This window comes from Magallana gigas, chromosome 7 (genome assembly GCF_963853765.1).
Source record: "Magallana gigas chromosome 7, xbMagGiga1.1, whole genome shotgun sequence".
In the NCBI taxonomy this organism is placed as follows: domain Eukaryota; kingdom Metazoa; phylum Mollusca; class Bivalvia; order Ostreida; family Ostreidae; genus Magallana; species Magallana gigas.
In genome coordinates this window covers 27,854,654-27,880,142 of record NC_088859.1, presented here as the reverse complement: position 1 = coordinate 27,880,142, position 25,489 = coordinate 27,854,654, and the positions used below count along the sequence as shown (strand labels likewise).

Genomic DNA, 25,489 nt, shown 5'->3' with positions numbered 1-25,489 from the left:
GGCCACGAACTACCGGACTTGTATTATTTTTTCAAAATGTTCAATTGTTGGGATACAAAATGATATTTTTAATGTATAGCGGGTCATCTCTCCACGTTTTTGTTGATTGAAATCGGTTTGTTTTCCAATAGACCTTAATTAGATTATGAGAAAAATATGGAGCACAGACCCACTCTATGAAAGATAATGCCTTGAAGTTTAAAAAATGACAGTATTTGCAGGTTTTGATACTTATACGCCTATTTGAGTCAACATATTCCAAGTATTGAACATACCTACAGGTTAAAAATCAATGATTCGTTAAATATATATTGTTTTAAATGGTTTTAAAAAAAAAAAACCATCAGATTTATTGATACTTTAATTTTTCAGTAGCCTGTCCGACCGCGTTTGGGCATTTTACACGCCTTATCCAGCCATCTTCTTACCGAAAATTAGCCTCGCCTCCCCCCCCCCTCCGTCAAACACAATTATCCCTTGGAACCCCCTCCCCCCACCTGCGCATGCGATGGTGGATTCAAAACAACAGGTAAATAAAAGCTTAAGGTAAATCTTGCATGTGGGTATTATTCTATAGAATAAAAATTAAATTTTTACTCGATATTTTAGAGAAACAATTGATATTATATTAATATAAACGACAGTACCTTTTGTTTGCGTGCAATATTTTACAATTAAACTTAAAAAAAAAAAACTTTATCACATGTACTTATATCCACCTCCCCCATTTAAAAATAAATCCGCGCCAGATTTACCTATGGTCCACAGTAATGCTTCTTAGAACGAGGAAGTATAAAACAAGTCTCGTAAATTCTCATTGAAATCTCTCTCATCGACATTCCAACCTACTTTGTCGTTCAATATTTATCACAGGAAACAGTAAGTGTAGAACATTTACATGTAATCGATATATGCCAATGAATTTAAAATATCTCGATCTCATGTATTTCATAATAATCTATAAGAACTTTGTTTCACATATATCAAGAATATTTTATTTAAGTGGGTCACCTTCTTAAGGTCAAGATCTAGTAAATGATTCCAAAGTGTCTTTTTGGTGATAGAACTATTATGAAGTCATAATTGATTTGAAGATTCGTTTTCTCGTACTTTACGACTCTAGAGGAATTATGTAATTAAACATTTTTTTGACATTTTATGTTAAATCATGCGAAAAGTAATCCCGATACCTATATTCAATTTGACATCGTTTTAAAAAGAAAGTCAAGAGCTTGTTTCATTCCGTTTTGGGAGAGACTGTAGGCATTCTAGATATATTTTATTGGTCAAAAATGGACAAAACTTCGAAAGAACTATATATGATATTAGTTGGCCCCCAAAATTCGCTATTTTTAAAATGATTCAGGTACATTAATTTCTTGTGTTATTTTATAAAAGAGTTGACATGAAATATGTTTTTCACCTATTTATTTGATTAATATGCACTTACTGGCAGTATATGACGTCAGAAGTGACGCTGTTTTTTTCAATCAAAATCAACCAAAAATTGACATTTTTCTGATCTTTTTTCGAATGGGAAATATAGAGCGACTCTTTGAACAAGAACGAACTTTTTGTCACTTATAAGTATTGGAAAGATACATCTTTGGTTAAAACAAAACTGCCTCAAAACAAGCCTTTTTATGCTAAAAATGAGAAAATGGTGGGAAAAGGTAAACTTTATGATGTCATATTTTTAAAATTGTGGGCACTAAAATCAAAATGAAAATTATGAAAAAACTTCAAATGTATATTTGTACAAATAAAACAAAGAACTACCGTAAAATGACAATGTTCATTTTAGGGGGCCATTTTAGGCTCAAACCATATATAGGCCTTTGTTCCCCCTTTCCTTCATATTTAATTGAAAATGACAGTTTAAAACAGGATTTTTCATTGTTTACCAAATATTTTAGCCCCGGTACACCCTTTAAAACAAAACTATCGTTAGGAAGCATCATTGAAAGAATTCATATCTTAAATTTCATAAACCTGTAGGCACCTTTCATTTACTAGATTTACTTAATATGTGTAATAGAGTTCACAAATGATTTGATCAAGCGACTATCACCACCAAGAAAGCAAATGCATAGGCGACGGAACCGGGGGGGGGGGGGGGGGGGGGGGAGTTTCACATGACCATAACCAAAGATCTTCTTTTTGGGCTTGTCAAGGTTTTTTTAATAAGTCTAGCCCCCCCCATCCACTTTTTAATTTTGCTTCCGACGCCAATAAAAATGGGAAGAGTTTATTGTCTATTACTGAAATGATTTATGACTTCATAAGAAAAGTGCATGACAAGCAAAGACTCCATCATAAAAGAATGACATTCGGATATAATTAAGCAAATTGAAACTATATTACATACTCTGTCGATTTATCAAAGTTTAGAAAGCAAATGCGATGAAATGAATGTGAATGTAGTATTCTGTAGATCAAAGAGAAGCAACTCTGTTCATTCGAGTGCGAAACCAGGCTTTTTTCGGGGGGAGGGGCTAATTTTAATAAATTGCGTATTTATTTCTGTATCAATTATGTTTTGAAATAATGAGATCCGAATGTAATTTTAATATATTGCGTATTTACTTTTTTACTTAAAATATTTTTTTTTCGATTTTGAAATATAATGTGATCATAGATATAATGTAAGCCAGTAATATGCTTATCATCAATAAGCTTCATCTCCAAAAATAAAAAAAAACAACTCTTTTTAGAGATGGCAATGTCTACAGAAGAAGAAATATCGGCGACGGCCCAGCACTATTTGGTTTGTAGCACTGAAGACTGTAAGAGTAATTGTCAGTTCTATTGCAATCCTTGTCACCAAGGATTGTGTGAACGATGCAGAGACGAACATCAGAAGAATCCAGATACGGAGAATCATGAAGTGGTCCCTTACAAACAACGCAAACCACAACTTCCAGAGGAGAAATGCAATCTCCATCCAAAACGAAATGTAGATATCCTTTGTAAGGATTGTAATGTCCCTCTTTGCGCTAAGTGTATCTTCATGAAAGAGCACACCGGTCATCAACTTGACGATCTGGAAGAAAAATACGTGGAAAAGATCACATTTTGCAGATCAGAAATATTCAAAATCCAAGAGTATTACCTCTCAACATCACACGGTTTAAAAAAAGAGATAAAAGAAGATGTCATGGAAATAAAGAAGACTATGGACGAGATCAGAAATTCCATAGAGGCTGAGGCAGAATCTCTTAAAGAGCTTGTGGATTGGGTCACATCAGACAAATTGAAACAAGCCAATAAAATAGAAGAAACACTTCTCAAAACATTAAATTCACAGGAAAAAACTTATGAGGACTACACTGAATATCTTGGAAAACTTCTGAAGGAGTTTCACAGCTACAAGTCCATAACCAATTTCAGAGTTTTATTTTCTGATGATTTTGAAAATTTAAAAATCCAATCTATACCAGAGACAGCACAACCAGTTTTACCAGTTTTTACTGCCGGCCATTTCTACAAAGACGAAGTTTCCAAGTTGCTTGGTAGTGTAAATTTTCCGAACATCAAACCTGATAATAGAAGAATAAAACCCATGGAGACTGCCTCTACACAGTTAAAACTTACAGGGAAACAGACGAGACGAGACGTAGAAAAATCTGACGTGAAACAAACGCTGTCTCTGTCTTCCTCTGTCACCAAGGTCAGGGAGTACACAGTACCAGGTGTTGACAATGTATATCATATATCACTGGGTAAATCAGGTAGACTTTGGGCAAGTGATAAGAGTGGTAACCTTGTCCAAACAGATCTACAGGGGAATCAGCTACAGAAGATACAAACCAGTGGTAGAGATGAAGGCTACCACACAGTCACACAGGACGGGGATCTGATTTATACAAACAGAGAGAACAAAGTTATCAATAGGATAAAACAGGATAATACGATCACTACATTTATTAAAACAGGAGACTGGGAACCACTCAGCATACATTCCTCCCAGATCAACGGGGACATACTGGTGGGGATGGAAAAAGGTATAGAAGCTAAAGTCACCAGGTTTAACAAGACAGGAAAAGAAATACAGAAAATAAAGAGGGACACCAACGGACAGGGACTGTATAGTTATCCACACTACATCACAGAAAACATCAATGGGGATGTCTGTGTATCAGACTATAACGAACAAGCTGTAGTGGTAATGAACAAATCAGGACAACATAGATTCTCTTACACAGGTCGTGGGTCAAAGTTTTACCCCTGTGGTATCTGCAATGATCTCCTTGGTCACATCATTGTCTGTAACGATTGTTTTGGTAATAATACACTTGACATCATTGATCAGGACGGTCAGTTCTTGTCTCTACTACTCTCTAAACAAGGGATACGTCCCCGTGGTGTATGTGTGGATGATGAGAGCCACCTCCATGTGGGACAATTTCACACCACCACAGTGACAGTCTACAAGTATCTACAGTAAATCCTAAACGTAAAGATTTATGTCAGCCGTCATTCAACAGCATTTGTATATAAGACATTTATTTTGTCTTCGATCTAAATCATTGGGAATGTTGTATCAACGTGCGTGTAGTAAAATGCATTTGCTATAACACTAAATAAATTGAAAACAAGAAAGCTACCACCAATGTTCATGAATACGCCCGCCATGGCGTTAATTTTTATATATTTTTAAAGTACATTCCTGCGGGATATGAAGGTAGCGACATTGCAGGAAAAATACATAACCCGCGTTAGCGGCCGGTTATGTAATTTTTTTCATTCTGGCTGTTTCTATACAGCTATGAATTAACTATAACTTTCCGCAAGAAAGAGAGGAAATTATACTTGGTATAGATGTAAATATTGTACAGTGAGTCTTTCTTGCTCGGTCGTCCGAATTTTTGACCCATCGTAGTTTGTAGTGTTTTATTTCATGACGAAAGTAATATGCTGATCGTTCAAATTTCAAATTTCAAATTAAACGCCTAGGTCATTGTAAAAGACTGTCCTACACGTATCATCTTGTTGGTAAGTTACAAAGTTAACCATTTAGTTAATGGTCAACAAATAACCCATCAGATCTGAAATAAAAAATACCCAAACAGTTTGACTATAAAATTTGAATATTGTTCTATATCTTTGAATGAAGCTCTTCGCATAAAGGAGATAAATATTGCGTAAAAATGACCACAACCATTCAGCCCTGAAACTGAATAGTTCATCCGGACTAGAGGAAAGAACCTCTGCTGTTTTTTTAATTAGGTCATTATCAAAAGTGTAATATTATCTCAAAATTAAACATTGTTAGTTTCATAGGATTTGTATTCATTCGATTACTTTTAAACTTAGTTTAAAGATCAGACAAAATGCATTTTTCTGAATACTTTTTTCTGATTTAACTATTGTCTTAACAATTCGTGAATCATTTGTGCGTTAATGCGTTAAACATAATATATTTGACGTGAACTTAATTTGGCGGAAAATCAGTTTTTTCAATGAGATGGCGTGGACTTGAATTGGCGTATTCTTGGATGTTCCTTTTCTTATACATATAGCCATGGCTTGATTTAGCAGATGCTACATTCCACCAAAGACGCTGAATAGAATACACAGCCATGTGTACTACGTTAATAGTATGTAGCATGAATAAAATCGTAGATATATTTCTTCCAATCGAAGTTTTGAACTTTAAAGTCACCTTCTTGTCAAAAGTGAGCATTTAGTTTTTTTGGTTTTTGTTGCAATTTTTAATTCCAAGCAAAACCGGAAGCAGAACTTCCATTGAGACTTCTAATTCCTGGCATTTTTGTGGCTAGATTTTTTAAAAAGATTTATTAACAGTGATTTTGACACTTTTTTTCGGCTTTGGTTTTTAGTTGTTTTTATTAGGGGGGGGGGGGCTTCAACTCTTGTAAAAAATGTTGTACATGTAATGTAATTGTTATGCAATTTAATTAGATTAGGTGTTATGGTGTATGTTATGATGTTATTGCAACCAAAGTACCATACCCACGCACTAGAAGTTTACACACATCAATGTTTGATTGTCTTATTCATTACTTCGGTGTTTGCTTTACTTGACAATATTAAAATGTTTGAAAAATTACAAGACCTATATATTACTACGTGCTATCATTCATTTGGGGTCGAGGTTCTAAACGCAAACATGGTTTATTTGCGAAAAAAAAATCGCCATTGGATCCCAAGACGATGGTCTGTCTTATCACTCAAAGATGACATTATCTTTCGAACTTGTTAGTCGAAAAAAGATAGATTGAAGCTTCACAGATATAAGAAGTAGTTTATCACTAAAATTGTTTGTTTTGAAATTTGTCTTTTTTGACCGTTTAGCCCCTCCCCCTTTTCCCCTCCATTCCCCAAATTAATATGGGATAGTTTCCATACATACTTTCATAGTTATAAGTCGCCTACTGTACGAGTGCTTGCGATCAATTGTTGTTTATTCTAGTAAATTGTCATAAATCAACATTTTGAAGTCAATTGGTAGAAAGCGTGTTTTAGAACTACTTAACTTGTTAATTTGTTAAACTTCTGTGCTAAGTTTGTTTTGCTTTTTAAAGTTTAATAACCCCTGTATTGAATGTTGTCCCGTTTTTATGGACCATAGTTCAAAGATTCTGTCAAGAAAATTGTTGTTTGCTTTCAAGAGCAGCACTTATTCCATTGCCTTTTGACATGATATCTTATTTTGTTTGCATGAAGATGTATATATTTATATTTAAACTTAACAATAGACTTGTTTTACATTCAGAATCAACATATTTCAAGTTATTCGTTTTACAAAAAGTTTCTTTTATACAATTTCTGGTAAAAAAGAAATACGAACAATGAACATTGATAAAATCATATGAAATTAGAGAGATTTTAATAAAAGTGTCAGATATAATTTTAAGTTTTATATTTGTCGTCGTTTAATGTGAGGAATTGTGCGTGTGTTCTTTATGTTATTTGCCTTAACTGAAGCTCGGATCTCCTCGGATCTCCACGCCTTTTTTATGATAATAATTTTAACGAAACCAAGATACTTTTTGGCATTTTTTATAGAAAAATTCAAACAAATTCTGCATCAGAGTTATAGGCTTTTGAAATCTGGTCCAGGAAGGCTGAAATAACATACAAAATCTAGCATTTTACACACAATATTCAAATTTCAAGAGCTACATTTAACATTTATTACTTGTCAAAAGTTTCATTAATCTATTACATTCATTAACCTAACATGTATACATGATGATGCTAATGATGATTTAATTCTTTTACACCTGGAACTATTTTTTGGAAATATTTGAAAATAATAACCCAAATATGGCTAAATTTTTCAGAAAATGCCAAAAATGAAACATTTAATCACATGCTATGAGCTTTAAAAAATTCTGCATTAAGTTTGCTATAGAAATCAGGTATTTTGATAAATATACAGTGGCTAATCCGTTTACATGAAGCAGATAATCACATAGAACCATTCACACATTTTCAGGAAATGGCACTTGCTGACCAAAGTAGATTAAATCAGAGTACACAGGGCTGATATGGATAGGCATAAAATGCCTTTTGAAACAAAACTAACAATTTAGAAGAATTAAGAATGAATTCTATTTGTCCATTCATTACAAATACACTGGATAAATTACTTAAATGTACCCTAATTCATAAGGAGCCTTGGTTCATGAAAACTGTACTCATAAAACAAAGGGAGATAACTCTACACATTAAAATCCAAAGTAGGGATTTTTTACAAACATTAACGAGAAACTATTTTAGAAATTACAAGTCCATCACCTTCTTTCACCATTATCTGGTGTGATTAATCTTGAGGAGATCATACCTTTTGTAGCGAGGATTCACCATTCAAAGTCATGGGTTTCTACATACATTGTGCATTTAGAGGTGAAAATGTCTGGTATGTTACCATGAACAATGATGACCAAGACTCAAATTAATGATGAGAGTGCCAAAAAGATATTACTACAGTATTACAAATAGTAAAGTTTCTAGCAGACCTCATATATCTTGGGCAATCACTGTTCAATGCCAGCAACCAAACTCATACACATGCTACATTTGTTGGTAGTTACATTTCTAGGACACAAAGAGGGGAAAAAAATGACATAATAAGACTTTAAAGCAGTAATTTAAATAAACGTTTGCAAGGCATTGATAATTCCGATGCTAAAATGACTTTTTCTAACCAGTAAAATGTATATGTCTCATATAAATATCTATACATGAAGGTTTACATATTCTAAAGTACTGAGGAAAATGTTGTGATGCCTACTCACCATCAGATTTCAAGTGTTAAATTGTAAGAAAAATATGAATAAATGAATAAAATCAACTTACCATTTGTTGTTTTCTTCATTATTTCTCTGTCAAAATGGTGTTAACTGGGGGGGGGGGGAGCAGCAGGTGCCCCTTTACCAGCTTGTATGTCCTGTCATGCAATCCGCTAGGCAGTGAAATATGTCATCATTCATAGGAATCATAAAGTAACATAAGCCCTACTTTCCTCCTTATAATTTAATCAAAATAATATTAAAGGAAATATATATCTATACTTTTACATGTAATATGATTAATATGAGAGAGAGAGAGAGAGAGAGAGAGAGAGAGAGAGAGGGGGGTATATTTAAGGCTTTATAACTTAATGACAAATCGACCAATTCTTTTATGATTTGGGTGATAAGTAAAGTTAACATTAGAAAGTGCTTTTAGACATTTTGCAAGTACTTACGTCCCCTGTTTGACTCATTGATGACACCATGCTTTTTACACCCCGTTCAAATCCATTTCACACAATTTTTACCGTTATTTTTTCATATTATCTGCCAAAATTGAAAAAGAACCCCACAAAATGTCATTATTCATCCTAATTGTTTGAAAAATAACGAAAAATTAGACTTAAGTTGATAAACGTGGATTTTGACCTTTGACCTGATAGGACACAGACCACAATTATTTTTCCCTCTTATTCCTTTATACAAAAATAAATCATATAAAAAATTCCACCGGCTCAGATGAGTTCAAATACAGCATACCTATAGAATGACACTAGTCCAACAACATATCCAAACTACAGGAAAATCAATCGAGAGGGGACTGAGATATGGCCCCTAAAATAACCCCTACCATGAAAAAATCACTTTCACTTGGGAATTTGTGTAAACATTGGCCTCTTTACACCATTTCTATTGCGCCTGTAAAGATAATTTTTCTAAAATTTGTCCTGCCTGTATTTCTTTTTAAACCTTCTTCTTTCCATCCATGCCATAAAAGGAACCAAATTCGACCATTTAGTACCCCTAGGAATTTTTTAAATAATACATACATTTTTAGAATGGAACTACTTGCCTGGTCAATGTGCACGGAGTAAAAATAGTGGTATGTGACCTAATAGTGGGGTGCTTGGCATGGCCTTTACTGGAAGAGATCGAATGCGAGGTATCCCTGTGTGAGAAAGTCCTCTGGCGACCCGTGTAAGCCGCATGCGCGGGACTCGTATTCGCGCCTTTCCCGTGTCCGTCGCCATGATGAGGGGCCTTGTGGTGATCCTCGGGATGTGTGTGTTTTTATCCTTGTGGTGGTGGTGATGATCCTTCTTATCCTTCACTGTTTTGTGGTCACCTTTTTCCTTCATTATTGGCACTGGGGACTCTTGTTCCTCTTCCTTCTGGTAAATTTTAAAAAAATGCAATTAATTACCTTTACAAAATAGATGTGTCCAAAATGCACTACTCCATGCTTCGACGGGCGTTATTTCTCTTAGATATTTTTTTAATTGAAACTTTAATTAAAACTAGGGTTACATGTAAGTTTTGTCTTATCAAATGGGACATTGAAGCATTTCAACCATCTTGACACATAACTGATATTGATTACTCATATGTAGGGATGGGACGATCCACCGATGCACCGGTGCATCACGGTATTTATTTTGACGATATTTGGATCGATACATTTACCATTAATACAACGATACCTAAGCGAACTTTGTTTTATTTTCCAAAAATATCTGAGCTTCATATATCGGCTATTTTTAGTCTGCGCGCCTAATATGAAAGTACAAAGATGGCGGAAAACTTCGTAAAGTTGTCAAAACTGTTAGGAAGCTAAATCTGGAGTGTGGACAACTTTTGGAATACTTGTTTATGAAAAGGAGTGTATATGAGACTTAAGTAATTTGTAAATTGTGCAACGCTCAATTTAAATATATCAAAATAACTTTGGACATGTGGTATTACATCCACAGATTGAATAAATTTTTAACCCTTATTCATGTTTTCATTTAGTTGCAATGTATCGTGATATGTATCGTATCGCATCTCATGTATCGTGATATGTACCGAATCGACTAAGTACAGAATCGTCCCAGCCCTACTCATATGAGGCTTATTATACTAGCATGTGTATGTCACGTGCTTTAAATAGTTAGAGTAAAATTGCCTATTTTTTATTAACAACAGACAAAACTTCATCATGACAGATTTTGCGTGTAGAGAACGTGTCAGCATATGACTCCAAAATTAAGACGTCAGTATTCTCCTACAATAAATCGATCGACACTTTGATTGACAACTGGATGGTAAACATCTAAAATTAATGTGACAAGGCGGAGAGGGATACTTATTTTCATTTATATGACTTGCACTTTTTGGGGTTGATATTAGTCAACCCTTCTGTGCACTTATTTTGGCAAAATGGGAGTGATACAATGTATGGACCTAAACACAATCTCATCATCAATACGTATAATTCAGATATTTTTTGTTGTCTTACATGTATGTATGCCAGAGTTGAATAAGATTTGTTCGCAGTCATTGTCATGTTTACCAAACTACGCGGCATTTCTACAGCGGTAGCGCTTGGGATCAAGCGCCGACTTTACAATCTTTGGGTGTAATTATTTGTTTGTTAAAAAACGTTTTGGATACAATTATTTTTAGAAATATTTCAATTACTGATGCATACTGATGCATAATGCATCGTAAAGTTTGATGGCGTAATTCTTTTTTAAATATTACTCAACATGATTCATAAAGGATTTTCCTTCTATAGCTCTATGGGCCCCCCCCCCCCCACTTTTTTGGGAGCATTGAAAAAATTAATATGAAAATAAGGGAACTAGGATTGAAATTGAAGCTATATACTACACCCTCCCCCCCCCCCTTTTTTTTTTTGCTTGTCAAGATTTTTTGGATGAGTCTTGCCCCCCCACTTTCAAAAACGATGCTACGTGCCTGATGTTCCACGCATACATGCAAACATACTAATTGGCAAACCAACTATCAATTCTATCTCTTGAGTTACGCGTAAATTCCTAGAAAAGATTTAACAATATTTCATTACATGGTTTTTATTTAAATCTTACTGCATATAAAGCAACATGCTCAACTTTAAATGGCTTGAAATTATGAAATTACATGTAAATACTTAATTTGATAACCTTTATTTCAAGTAACATTTTGCCGGCTCTCTTGTTACCATGATTGCACAATTATTTATGTTTCTTGTGGTAATTCCTTACTTTTTTTCAAGTAATTACACATTTTTAGCCACATCAAGCTACATTTAGATGTTCTAAATGGCAGTAAATGCACAATTACTCCTAAAGTCCTTGCTGCAGAATATTGTTTTACAGTAAGCATGAGCAAAGAGAGATAACTCTATATGCAAGCCATCCAGATGTATTACTTTCTGTGACATAATATCATCAGACCATTGCAATAAATGAAATATTTTTGGGCAAAAGTGAAATTAACTCTAAAAGCTTCTAATTTAAATTTTAGAATTTCATCAATATACAATTACCCTCTTGCATGTTCTACATAATTTGACATTCATAAAATACACTAAGCAGGTAAATAAAAAATGTTACTTCAGAAACAACAAGCATGCAACTACATGTACTATTTAACTCACAATCTGAGATATATCTGTTCATTGATTCATTATCTATGGATAGCATTTTAGCAAAGAACAATCATTCTATGTAAGAATCATTCAGAACTGACCTCCAATCATTGCATCAATAAGCACTTGTTTCCCTGTGGACAGGTAGTTTTTCAGAGCAGGGAAGTCGAATATTTCCTTCATGTACTCCACATAATCCAACACAGAGTCTATGACCTGAACACTGAACTCTTTACCATCAACTGTGTAAGTAGAGAGACCAACTTTGGAGATATCAGCATTTAAATCGGGACAAATCTTGTACTGACTGATGCTTTTTGTTCTTTCAAATATTTTGTCTGTTACATTTTCTGGAGCTGGACCTATAATAAAATTTTTAAAAAATAGGATTTCTTTGAAATAAAATGATCAATAAAATTCTGCAAGCATAAATTGTTAAAATTATGTCACCAGGTTAGCAAGTGTCTGAGGTGTGTGACTGTCATTTAATACATTGGGTCTCAGTTGCTTAGTGTTAAGAGCGCGGACATGTTACGACAGAGGCCCTGAGTTCGAGTCCCCTTTGAGACTGACTTTTTACCACCTGTTACACATCTGTTAACCTGGTGACAAATGGTCAATTTACAATTATCAATTTATCCTTTATATCTCTATATAAAATAAATTTATCAATCTTCTACCTCCTCTGATTTATATTTTTATTTTCCATATAGATATCGGTAATCAAAGTCAATCAGTGTAATAAATACCTAAGCCAAGTCAAAACTAATTTCAAACTTCTTGAAAACTCAATCAGTTAAGAGTTTTCATTTCAAACTTGAAGACATACGGATACATAATTTAATTATTCTCTATTCAAGAGTACTTTTATCCCTTTTTCTGCACTACTGTTCTTATTAAACTTCATCCATATTTTTAACTCAAGTCTTGATGGTTAAATCATTCTAATATCTCACAGAGAAAAATATTAAAATCTTAACCACACACAAATTGAAGTTCTAAATAAAATTTGAAAAATTATGTCATTTCAAGCTTTAAACCGCAAATATTTCATTTTCTAATTTTGACTTCATTTGACTCTAACTCAATGCTATGTAGAGAAAAAAAATACTTTGAGTTGAGATAAGTCTTGGTACATTGTGTTGCTATTAGAATGCATTACCTCCATTTTCAGTATTGAACTTTATGCCAAAATCAGCATCTGGGCCCCCAGGATTGTGACTTGCAGTCAAAATAATTCCACCATTAGTCTTGTATTTACGGATGACACAGGATACTGCTGGTGTTGACATTAAACCATTCTGAGCAACTATTACTTTAGACACCTGAAGTAAAATGCCAGAGAAAATTGAGCAATATCTTACCAACCCATGCTATTCAAAGTTCATGAAGATTCTTATCTAAAAAAAAAATTAATGGATTAATGTATGCTTGCAGCTTATATATAAAATTTCAAAGTGCTTCTGTATCTTCCAATTTTGACCAAATAAAACTTTTCAAAATAGTCTTTTAGTAAAACAGTGCATTTTTATGTGAGCTAATTTTTCATTTATTTATATTTGATTTCAAATTTGCCTAGCCTTTTGCAATAGATATATATATATATATATACAATTAACGTTAAAATGGCGAATAGCTCCCAATATACTAAGGCAAATAGTTCTGCAGCTTGTCAAGTATAACCAAGACATACCCCATTTGCTGCACACATTTTAATGATGAGCAATGTTGCCTCCTTTTCATAGTATCGTCCATCGCCTCCAATGACTAGAGTCGAACCCTCTATTTTACTTAACCCCCCTTCCAGTATACTCTGCACAAAATTTTCCGTGTAATTTTTTTGCAAGTAGACTTTGACAGCTTTCCTTAGTCCGCTCGTCCCCGGCTTCTGTCCCTCTATCGGGGAAGATGAAACTGTTGTTGATGAGTATGACATTGCCGCATACAGTATCGTGGAAGCTGGCCTTGACAGTCACCTCTCTGCCGCCTGCAGGAAATGTGTCACGCAGTATAAATGTGAGCGTTTGAAGAGAACAAAAATGGATAATCTTATTCCGGAATAAATCCTTCTCACCCCCTCAAATCCAAACAAGCAATTTTAATTAACTAAAGGGATGCATTCTCTTAGAATGACAGACACGTAGCATCAGGGAACGGGAGAGAGCCCCCCCCCCCCCCGCTCAACACTCAAGAAAATAAATATTTGCCAATCTTGACTGCTAATGAATGTTTCAAAGTATGTAAAACGTCTGTTTTACCGTCAATTTTGTTAACTTTCCTTTTATATTTTACATGCTCTAATGAAGGGGAGGAGCAACTTCTTCAAAATTCAATTTTTTTTAGGTTAATCTAAAATTTTTGATAATGTTTGTAGGGGAAAAAAGTCACATGCATGAATCTAGAGGGTGTAGGGGAGCCGGACTCCCTAAAAATTTAACTTATTTGATCCATATGCATTTAAATGGAGTAAATTTACTCACATTGAAAAATTATCAATAATACCCCCCCCCCCGCAAAAATTATGAACCAGGTCATAAATTATCATTGGCCAGACCCTATCACAATTCTAGAAATCCTACAATACTGTAAATAAACAAATAAATGAAGAAATATCTAATATTTGTATTAGCATTTGATTTGTTAAAGTGAAACTTCTTATATTTCAAACTCTAGAAAAATATCATCTGAAACAATTTTTTTTAAAAATGGATGAAAATTCTTTATAAAAATCCGGTAAATTGATTGAAATATTAGTAATGATTAAGTCTTTAAAAATCCGACCGGGTGCCTCACTTCAACGTTACTTTATCTATTAGCCTATAATTATATTTTATCCTTAAAAATAAAAAATAACGATCAAATTTTTGGGAATCAAAACCGTTTGAAATAGATGAGAGTATAAATATGTTCATTTATGCTGATATGATGTTTCTATAAAGATAGAGATATTCCAAAAAATCATCGATTGGTATATTAGAGGAAGATGAAAACTGCATGGACACAACACGTCTGATGAAAAAATGATGGCCAAAATATTCTGTACCCTCGCCTTGATAAGGACTGCGAACGATAGCATTGTCTATCCGCCCAACTAAAAGTCATTTTTTGATAATTCTCTAATTAATTTTTTTTTATGATAATGTAAACATTTATGCATATTCTCATTAAATACATGTATAAATGATTTGGTCAAACAAAGAGAGAAAACTTTTTTATTTTGGGTTAAAACAGTTCATTTCATAATAGAAACTAATTTAGATATTCATACCAAAGAGTTTGCTGTTTCACGGGGGGGGGGGGGGGGCATATGTCTACAAACCAAAATACATTCCAAAAATGCGTTTTGATTTGTAACGTTTCAAAGTTAATTAACAAATACGAATTTTCCCCACTCATAGGGACCAATTTTAATGAATAACTACAAATTTCATAATAGAAACTAATTTAGCATATTCATACCAAAGAGTTTGTCTACAAACCAAAATACATTCCAAAAATGCGTTTTGATTTGTAACGTTTCAAAGTTAATTAACAAATACGAATTTTCCCCACTCATAGGGACCAATTTTAATGAATAACTACAAATTTTATTTTGATATAGATTAATTAGGATTTGATAATACTTTTTACCTAAATTCCTAAATATTTGGATGTAAAATGTAGGCGGGATACGGGCGTTAGCGTTCACAGTTCTTTAGTGAATTTATATCACTCTAACTTTGAATAATAATTGAAAATGAATTATATTAATCTGAGAACGCCATCTGAACAAAACGTAGATAAAATTTTTCAAGAACCAATTTTGAATGACAAACATTTTTTTTAAAGAACAAAACAGTATTTTTTAAACACTGGGTTAGAATGCTTAAATATCATTTTTATATGTATAAAAAAAATCTGTTTGTTCGATGCATACGCGGATCTAGAGGGGGTGGGGATCCAAGATTCAAATTTATATATTTTTACCGAAAATTAGCCTCGGACCCCCCCCCCCCCTCCGTCAAACACAATTATCCCTGGGACCCCCCCCTCCCCCCACCTTGCAATTTTTTTCCGAATCCGCGCATGCGATGGTGGATTCAAAAACAACAGGTAAATAAAAGCCTAAGGCAAATCTTGCATGTGGATATTATTCTATAGAATAAAATAAAGTTTTACTCGATATTTTAGAGAAACAATTGATATTATATTAACATAAACGACAGTACATTTTGTTTGTGTGCTATATTTTACAATTAAACTTGAAAAAAACCCACTTCATTACATGTACTTATATATCCACCTCCGTCATTTAAAAATAAATTAAATCCGTGCCAGATTTACCTATGGCTTCTTAGAACGAGGAAGTATAAAACAAGTCTCGTAAGTTCTCATTTAAATCTCTCTCATCGACATTCCAACCTATACTTTGTCGTTAAATATTTATCCCAGGAAACAGTAAGTATAGAACATTTACATGTAATATATGCCAATGAATTTAAGATATCTCGATCTCATGTATTTCATAATTATATCTATAAGAACTTTGTTTCACATATATCTATTGTGACCGAGTAAATAATAAAGACACGGTTCTGTGTTCAGGATGTTTTATATGTACAAAAAGGTGATTCTGTAAATAAATATAAACACATATAAATATATATACAATTTATACACAATAATTCGTTACGGTTTAAATAAAGCTTTAAACTTTATTATAATCTTAGTTTACTTTATGTAGATACTAAGAAAAGTTATGTTATACAAATTAATACAATAAATACCTTGTGCGAGGTGTTGGTGTACAAAATCGCCGGACCCACAGTGAAACAAAATCAAAAGTAACCGGGATTTATAATAATAGAAATGATCTGATTCGATAATACTATCCAATGGGAACAACGGCCAATAGAAAAGTAAAGAAAGTGTTCACCAACTCAATCCACCTGCGCACAAGAACAAGCGTAACTTGGTAAATAATTAGATATTGTAAATTTTAAATCTGCCCACATACTCCCCTGCTTTGAATTTTATCGTCTCGATAAAAATCAAAATTCAAACACACACTAATCAACATAATATCATATATAAATCAAATGTTCAATATACGTATCACATTCACAGTCTATGATTCTTAATCCCACATACTCTTCTGTTTATCGCGTAATCGCAAACTCCGACGAAGAGATAAGGATGGCATAACGTCACGTGCATGGCAATTGTCACTGCTTATATATTTCGGCGGTACGCGTTTGATATCACGTCTATTAAGGGTACGCTGCTGTCCAGTGTCTGAAACAACTGTATACACACTGTCTTTGGCTGTTTGAACACGGTATCTTGTTGTACTCCAAAGGTCTTGAAGTTTGTGTCTTCCTGTAAAACCTCTGTTTCTTATGAAAACTTCGTCACCCACACCAATCGGATGATCCACCATTTTTGCGTCGAAGCGATCTTTCCTCTGTGATGCATTTTTTTCCAGGTTTCTTTTAGCATGCTGGAATAATTCACTAGCATTATTTCTGTGCTCTTGAATGAATTCATCGTAATTCACATCATTATCCGAGACAGAATCCGACACTGTTGACGACACAATAAAATCGACTGGAATTTTAGGTTTACGACCGAAAAATAAATAGAAAGGACTGTAACCAGTGCTGGAATTTGGAGACACATTGTACGCAAAAGTTACATCAGATAAATGATCTGGCCAGAGTTTCTTCTTCTGTGGTGGTAGAGTTCTGAGTAAATCGTGAAGTGTACGGTTGAAACGTTCTGTCTGTCCATTGCCTTCGGGATGGTAAGCTGTTGTTCTTGACTTTTGTATGTCGTAGATTTTGCAGAGTTGTTTAATAATATCCGACTCGAAGTTTCTTCCCTGATCGCTATGAATTCTATCCGGTACACCATAGTGATGAAACCACTGTTGAATCAAACACAACGCAACGGTAGAAGCTTTCTGATCACGGGTGGCCACTGCTTGTGTGAATTTGGTAAAAACATCTGTCATCACAAGTACATTTTCCTTACCCTTAGATGGTTCCAATACTGTGAAATCAATGGCTAGAATTTGCAGAGGTCGGTTTGCTAGTAAGTGGTTCATAGCTGGTCTAATCTGTTGGTTTTCTGATTTGGCTACACAACAACGTTCACAGTTCTTGCAATATTCTTTGATCTCACTAAACATTCTAGGCCAATAACACCGGTCTTTAATAACACTGAATGATCTTTCGATTCCCTGGTGACCAAGGTTGTCATGACACTGTTTAAGAATTTCCAGTTTCAGTGAAGATGGTAAAACGTACTGTTTGGTTTCTCCATTAACCGGATCACACACAGTTCTGTAAAGTATTCCGTTATCCATACTTAAACGATTCCACTGCCTGAGAAGAATATTCACAGCCTTTTCACAGTTTTTCCTTTCTTCTTTCTTTGGATATACCCCCTGTTTCCAGAACTTTAAAAACTGATGAATGTCTTTGTCCTGAGACTGTAAGCGTTTCAGATCACTTTGACTGTATTGACGAAGAGAACATTGCATTTCAACACATATCACATCGGATGATTCTTGACACAATCTCTGTTGCACACACATAACATCTTTTGGAATTTCAGACGACCAGAGATTTCCTAGACTGGTTGATGAGGTAAGTATTCCTTCTTCACTCACTGACTTACGTGAAAGAGCATCTGCATTCGAATTGTGTTTTCCACTGCGATATTTGATTTCAAAGTTGAAGAGAGCCAACTGTGACACCCAGCGTTGTTCGTATGCACTCAATTTAGAAGACTGTAGATACACAAGCGGATTATTGTCGGTATAAACGGTAAAAGAAGAGTTAACTAAATAATCCCGGAATTTGTCGGTAATACTCCAATACAATGCTAAAAGTTCCAGACGTCGCGAACTGTAATTCTGTACATTCCGTTCGTTGGGACGAAGTGATCTGCTGGCGTACGCAATAACACGTAATTGACCATCTTGGTGTTGCGAAAGTACCGCTCCGAGACCGTTGAGACTTGCATCGACTTCAAGCACAAAAGGTTTTGTGTAATCGGCATATCCTAGAATTGGTGCACTGGTAAGTAATTCTTTTAATAACACAAATGATTTTTCACATTCACTATTCCACTTTTCACAGAACAGCTTCTTAGATGCATTCGGAAACTTTCTGATTAAATTGTACAATGGCGCTGCAACTTTCGCAAAAGACTGAATAAAACGTCTATAATATGACGCCAATCCAAGAAATGAACGTAACTGTTTTGGTGTTGACGGTGTTGCCCAGTCACTCACAGCTTGCACTTTTAGAGGATCTGTGTTAATTCCATGCTTTGATACTATGTGCCCCAGGTATTTTACTTCCTCTTTGAAAAAATCACATTTAGATGGTTTTAATTTAAGTCCATGCTGACGAAGTTTCTGAAATACTACTTCCAATCTCTGAATTTGTTCTTCTACAGTCCGTGAAAACACAATAATATCATCTAAGAATACCAGGAGTATCTGGAAAACTTCATCACGGAAACAGTGCTGCATAAGTCTCTGAAAGGTGGCAGGAGCGTTACACAAACCGAACGGCATGGTGTTAAATTCGTATAGTCCAAATGGTGTAGTAAATGCTGTTTTGTGTTTGTCGTTCTCTTCTACTGCAACTTGGTTATATCCTGAAGTCAAATCCATGGTCGAGAAATAACGGGAACCACACAGTGTATCAAATGATTCTTCAACACGGGGGAGAGGATATGCGTCTTTGATTGTCTTAGAGTTTAACTTCCGATAATCAACGCACAGACGTAATTCACCATTCTTCTTGCGAACGATAACAATTGGTGATGCATACGCACTGGTACTTTCTCTTATGATATCCCTATGTAATAGCTCTCTAATATGTTGTTTAACTTCCTCAAATTGCGTCGGGGGAATGCGTCGGTACGGTAGATTGACCGATACTCCATCTGTCAGCGTTATTTTGTGTTTTACCGTATCTGTAAATCCTGTGTCTAAATCCGACTTTGAAAATACGTCATGATATCTGTGAAATAGTATTTCTATGCTTCGTTTCTCTTGGTCTGTCGCGTCAACTTTGTCCAAGTTTACAGGAATACGGAACTCTGGATCACAGGAACGTTCGTTAGTAGATTCTGTCACATAACACTGCACAAATATTTCCTGTACTGTGCCACAATTGGAAAATTGCACAGGGTCACTAATTTCATTGATAACTTCTTCTCCTTTTGATAATATAGCAATGCGTGTTCGAGGTGAAATCCAGACATCAGAATCAGTTATGTTCGCTAGCCGCAAATAGAAATGGCCCTTGATCACTTGAACGAATGTCCGGACTATAACAATGCTGTCACTCAGGTGCTCGCTATGCGACAATGGTTCTGCTACGGCTGAGTAATTTCCAGGTATTGGCGGCCCAGTCGCGTTGATCACGATCACAGATCTTGCGGGGACTCTAACGGGATGTCGCGCAGACACTTTAGCAAAACCAAACACAGTTCTGTTCTCTTGATCACACACTCGGAATGCTGACTTAATTTTCGAATTGCAGGATATTTCAGATACTTTCTCGTGATAATAATTTCCATGTTTTTGAATAAAAATGTCTCTGCACTGTCCAATAATGTTCATTCCTAAAATGCCCGGGATATTGTGTTTACGTTTCCGAGTCATTCCATCTTCTGTATCTTTAATTATCAGGATACCGCGATCTTCTATAACGTTTCCCATACATTCAACATCAGCTTCTATGTATCCGATATAAGGGATTGAAATTCCATTTGCTGCTTTTAAATTCAATTTCACATCATTCTTTATATTCTTACAGAGTGTTTCGATGTTGTTTCTATAAAAACTTTCCGTTATTGTAGTCACCATAGACCCAGTGTCTAATAAACAGTTAATTTCTACACCAAACATTTTAATTTTAACTGTAGGGCTTTGACCAATAATATGATTGACACAGGTGGAGTCCTCTTTATTTCCTACTGATGTCGGACTCTGCTCATCAGCAGGATCTATTTTCCCGATTGTTGGTAATTTGCCGAAGTGAGATTTCGTGGACAGTTTCTTTGGATATGATTTTCGCTTTTACATGTATAGCAACGGCGGCGGTTTAACTGTGGATATGGTACTCGGTATTGTTCTTTGGATTTGGATACAGTTTGCCGTTCAAGTAACTTTGTAAGATTGTCGATGTTTTGTTCCTGCCGTTGTATGACTTCTAAGTATTTGTCAATTCCGTGAGTAGTTTTCTCTGACTTCTGTGAAGATTCTGCGGCCTGTTTTTCTGTAGTATGTCTGTCTGTTGAGCACTTTGAGCGGTTCTTTTCTTCATCCTCTGAAAACAATATTGCTTCGTCCCGGAAGTCCAAAAAATGCATATCCGGCTGTTGACGAATAAGTCGTTTTAATTCTCTACGTAATGAGATATCATTCACATTTTGCGCAAATTGTTCACACAGGGTCAAATCAGGGTTTGGAATAATATCTGTGTTTTTCGTCGTAATTTTCTTGATGAGGTTCATCAGAGCGTAACTGTATTCTCGTAAAGACTCCCCTTCCATCTGTTTTCGCTCAAAGAAATTTCTCTGTAGGACTGTTATTCCTTCTTTGTCTCCAAACGTTTCACTTAAAATACGCAACACTTTTGTTGGATTGCTTCTTTCTTCATATGGCCGATATTTGATTTCTTCTTTTGCCAATCCAGTCAGATTTGAATATATGAAGTCGGTACTTTCTTCTCTATTCATACGGTGACTTTTGATGACATGTTCAACTTCTTCTATCCAGTCGTCAACATGAATATCGTCTTTATCTTCATTTCCGCTGAATTTCTGCACATTACGGACTGGTTTTAGATAAGTAGTTTTGGATTTGTATTCTTCGTTGTCCTCATCTATGCGTTTATCGAGTTCTTTTTGTAGAGTTTTTATTTGTTGTCTTAATTTCTTTGTCGTCATGGTTCGGCGTTTAAAGGTATTTCTAACAAAAGAGGTAACGGTACGTTCCGGACTTTTCACAGGTGAGTTGTTTTCAGCGATGACTGCTCACTGGATTTTGTAGACATTCTTCCTCACACAAGAATCACCATTGACTGTAGATACCGGCGACGCCATTTGTGACCGAGTAAATAATAAAGACACGGTTCTGTGTTCAGGATGTTTTATATGTACAAAAAGGTGATTCTGTAAATAAATATAAACACATATAAATATATATACAATTTATACACAATAATTCGTTACGGTTTAAATAAAGCTTTAAACTTTATTATAATCTTAGTTTACTTTATGTAGATACTAAGAAAAGTTATGTTATACAAATTAATACAATAAATACCTTGTGCGAGGTGTTGGTGTACAAAATCGCCGGACCCACAGTGAAACAAAATCAAAAGTAACCGGGATTTATAATAATAGAAATGATCTGATTCGATAATACTATCCAATGGGAACAACGGCCAATAGAAAAGTAAAGAAAGTGTTCACCAACTCAATCCACCTGCGCACAAGAACAAGCGTAACTTGGTAAATAATTAGATATTGTAAATTTTAAATCTGCCCACACTATGGACACAAAAAAGGATATTTTATTAAAGTGGGTCACCTTCTTAAGGTCAAGATCTAGTAAATGATTCCAAAGTGTCTTTTTGTGATAGAACTATAATGAAGTCATAATTGATTTGAAGAATCGTTTTCCCGTACTTTACGACTCTAGAGGAATTATGTTATTAAACATTTTTTTTTACATTTTGTGTTAAATCATGCGAAAAGTAATCCCGATACCTATATTCAATTTGACATCATTTTAAAAAGAAAGTCAAGAGCTTGTTTCATTCCGTTTTGGGGGAGACTGTAGGCATTCTAGATATATTTTATTGGTCAAAAATGGACAAAACTTCGAAATTTGTTCCCCCTTTCCTTCATATTTAATTGAAAATGACAGTTTAAAACATGATTTTTCATTGTTTACCAAATATTTTAGCCCCGGTACAGCCTTTCAAACAAAGCTATCGTTATGAAGCATCATTGAAAGAATTTATATGGTGAATTTCATAAATTCATCTACTAGATCTTGACCTTAATATCTGTAATAGCTAGAGTTCACAAATGAATTGTCGCAATCAAGAAAGCAAATGCTTAGGCGACGGAACCGGGGGGAGGGGGGCTCCCCCCAAAATTTTTATTTATTTTTGCCCCCCCCCCCCCCACTTTTCAATTTTGCTTCCGAGGCCACTGAAAATGGGAAGAGTCTATTGTCTATTACTGAAATGATTTATGACTTCTTCAGAAAAGTGCATGCCAATTAGCAAAGACTCCATCATGAAAGAATGACATTCGGATATAATTAAGCAAATTGAAACTATAATATTTCAAACTCTGTCGATTTATTAAAGTTTAGAAAGCAAATGCAATGAAATGAATGTGAATGTAGTGTTCTGTAGATCAAAGAGAAGTAACTCTGTTCATTCGAGTGCGAAACCAGGCTTTTTCTATGGGAGGGGCTAATTTTAATAAATTGCGTATTTATTTCTGTATTAATTATGTTTTGAAATAATGAGATCCGAGTGTAATTTTAATATATGGCGTATTAACTTTTTTACTTATTTTTCTTTTCAGAAATATAATGAGATCATAGATATAAAGTAGGCCAGTAATATGCTTATCAGCAATAACCTTCACTTCCAAAAATAAAATCTTTTAGAGATGGCAATGTCTGCAGAAGAAGAAATACAGGCGATGGCCCAGCACTATTTGGTTTGCGGCACTGAAGACTGTAAGAGGAACTGTCAGTTCTATTGCAATCCTTGTCACCAAAGATTGTGTAAACGATGCAGAGACGAACATCAGAAGAGTCAAGATACCAAGGACCATGAAGTGGTCACATACAAACAACGCAAACCACAACTTCCAGAGGAGAAATGCAATCTCCATCCAAAACGAAATGTAGAAATCCTTTGTAAGGAATGTAATGTCCCTCTTTGCGCTAAGTGTATCTTCATGAAAGAGCACGCCGGTCATCAACTTGACGATCTGGAAGAAAAATATGCAGAAAAGGTCGCATTTTGCAGATCAGAAATCTCGAAAATCCAAGAGCATTACCTCTCAACATCACAAGGTTTAAAAAAAGAGATTAAAGAAGATGTCATGGAAATAAAGAAGACTATGGACAACATCAGAAATTCCATAAAGGCTGAAGCGGACTCTCTGAAAGAGCTTGTGGATAGGGTAACATCAGACAAATTGGAACAAGCCAATAAAATAGAAGAAACACTTCTCAAAACATTAAATTTACAGAAAAAAACTTATGAGGACTACACTGAATATCTTGAAAAACTTCTGAAGGAGTTTCACAGGTACAAGTCCATCACCAATTTCAGAGTTTTATTTTCTGCGGATTTTGATAAATTGAAAATCCAGTCCATACCAGAGACAACACAGCCTGTCCTACCAGCGTACACTGCCGGTCAGTGCTACAAAGACGATGTTTCTAAGTTGCTTGGTAGTGTAAATTTTCCGAACATCAAACCTGATAATAGAAGAATAAAACCCATGGAGACTGCCTCTACACAGTTGAAACTTACAGGGAAACAGACGAGACGAGATGTAGAGAAATCTGACGTGAAACCAACACTGTCTCTGTCTTCCTCTGTCACCAAGGTCAGGGAGTACACAGTACCAGGTGTTGACAATGTACTTCATATATCACTGGGTAAATCAGGCAGACTCTGGGCCAGTGATAAGAGTGGTAACCTTGTCCAAACAGATCTACAGGGGAATATGCTACAGAAAATACAAACCATTGGTAAATATGAAGGCTACCACACAGTCACACAGGACGGGGATCTGATCTATACAGACAGAAAGAACAAGGTCATCAACAGGATAAAACAGGATAAAACAGTCACTGAATTCATTAGAACAGAAGACTGGGTACCAATCAGCATACACTCCTCCCACATCAACGGGGACATACTGGTGGGGATGGTAAAGGATAAAGAGGCTAAAGTCACCAGGTACAACAAGACAGGAAAAGAAATACAGAACATACAAAGAGACAACAAAGAACAGGAACTGTATAAGTATCCACACTACATCACAGAAAACATCAATGGTGATATCTGTACATCAGACATAAACAAACCAGCTGTAGTGGTGGTGAATAAATCAGGACAACACAGGTTCTCCTACACAGGTCAGGGGTCATTGTTTGTTCCCTATGGTATCTGTACTGATCTCCTTGGTCACATCATTGTTTGTGACAGTTGTTTTGGCAATAATTCACTTGACATCATTGATCAGGACGGTCAGTTCTTGTCTCTACTACTCACACCACAACAATGGATACGTCTCATTGGTGTATGTGTAGATGATGAGAGCCACCTCCATGTGGGACAATTGTACACCACCACAGTGACAGTCTACAAGTATCTACAGTAAATCTTCAACGTAAAGATTTATGTCAGCCGTCATTCAACAGCATTTGTATATAAGACATTTATTTTGTCTTCGATCTGAATCATTGGGAATGTTGTATCAACATGCGTGTAGTAAAATGCATTTGCTATAACACTAAATAAACTGAAAACAAGAAAACTAC

At 35.0% G+C, this 25,489-nt stretch overlaps 2 protein-coding genes across 6 annotated transcripts; one reads left to right on the top strand and one right to left on the bottom strand.

Moving 5' to 3' along the window:
- Nucleotides 1–755: 755 nt before the first annotated feature.
- Nucleotides 756–25,489, top strand: LOC117680622 (tripartite motif-containing protein 3). 5 transcript variants are annotated; one of them, XM_066065296.1, is made up of 2 exons: nucleotides 756–879; nucleotides 23,594–25,489. In XM_066065296.1, the coding sequence occupies exon 2, from the start codon at nucleotides 23,596–23,598 to the stop codon at nucleotides 25,327–25,329; it is 1,734 nt and encodes a 577-aa protein (XP_065921368.1). In that variant the 5' UTR covers nucleotides 756–879; nucleotides 23,594–23,595; the 3' UTR covers nucleotides 25,330–25,489. The 5 variants fall into 5 exon arrangements, with proteins under 5 accessions (XP_065921368.1, XP_065921369.1, XP_065921367.1 ...); XM_066065297.1 differs by lacking the exon at nucleotides 23,594–25,489 and adding an exon at nucleotides 2,715–5,151 and having other exon boundaries at nucleotides 798–879; XM_066065295.1 differs by having other exon boundaries at nucleotides 799–879; nucleotides 23,509–25,489.
- LOC105348078 (phosphoglucomutase) lies at nucleotides 9,380–13,917 on the bottom strand. Its single transcript, XM_066065299.1, has 4 exons — nucleotides 13,589–13,917; nucleotides 13,058–13,220; nucleotides 11,997–12,257; nucleotides 9,380–9,655 (listed from the first exon to the last, which is right to left on the bottom strand). The coding sequence occupies exons 1-4, from the start codon at nucleotides 13,829–13,831 to the stop codon at nucleotides 9,606–9,608; spliced, it is 717 nt and encodes a 238-aa protein (XP_065921371.1). The 5' UTR covers nucleotides 13,832–13,917; the 3' UTR covers nucleotides 9,380–9,605.

Coding starts and splice junctions, on each gene's coding strand:
- LOC117680622 (XM_066065296.1), top strand. CDS start 23,596: ATGGCAATGTCTGCAGAAGAAGAAATACAGGCGATGGCCCAGCACTAT.
- LOC105348078 (XM_066065299.1), bottom strand. CDS start 13,831: ATGTCATACTCATCAACAACAGTTTCATCTTCCCCGATAGAGGGACAG. Junction 12,258..13,057: donor GTTCAATACTGAAAATGGAG/GTAATGCATTCT, acceptor ATTTTATTATAG/GTCCAGCTCCAGAAAATGTA. Junction 9,656..11,996: donor TATTGATGCAATGATTGGAG/GTCAGTTCTGAA, acceptor AAAATTTACCAG/AAGGAAGAGGAACAAGAGTC.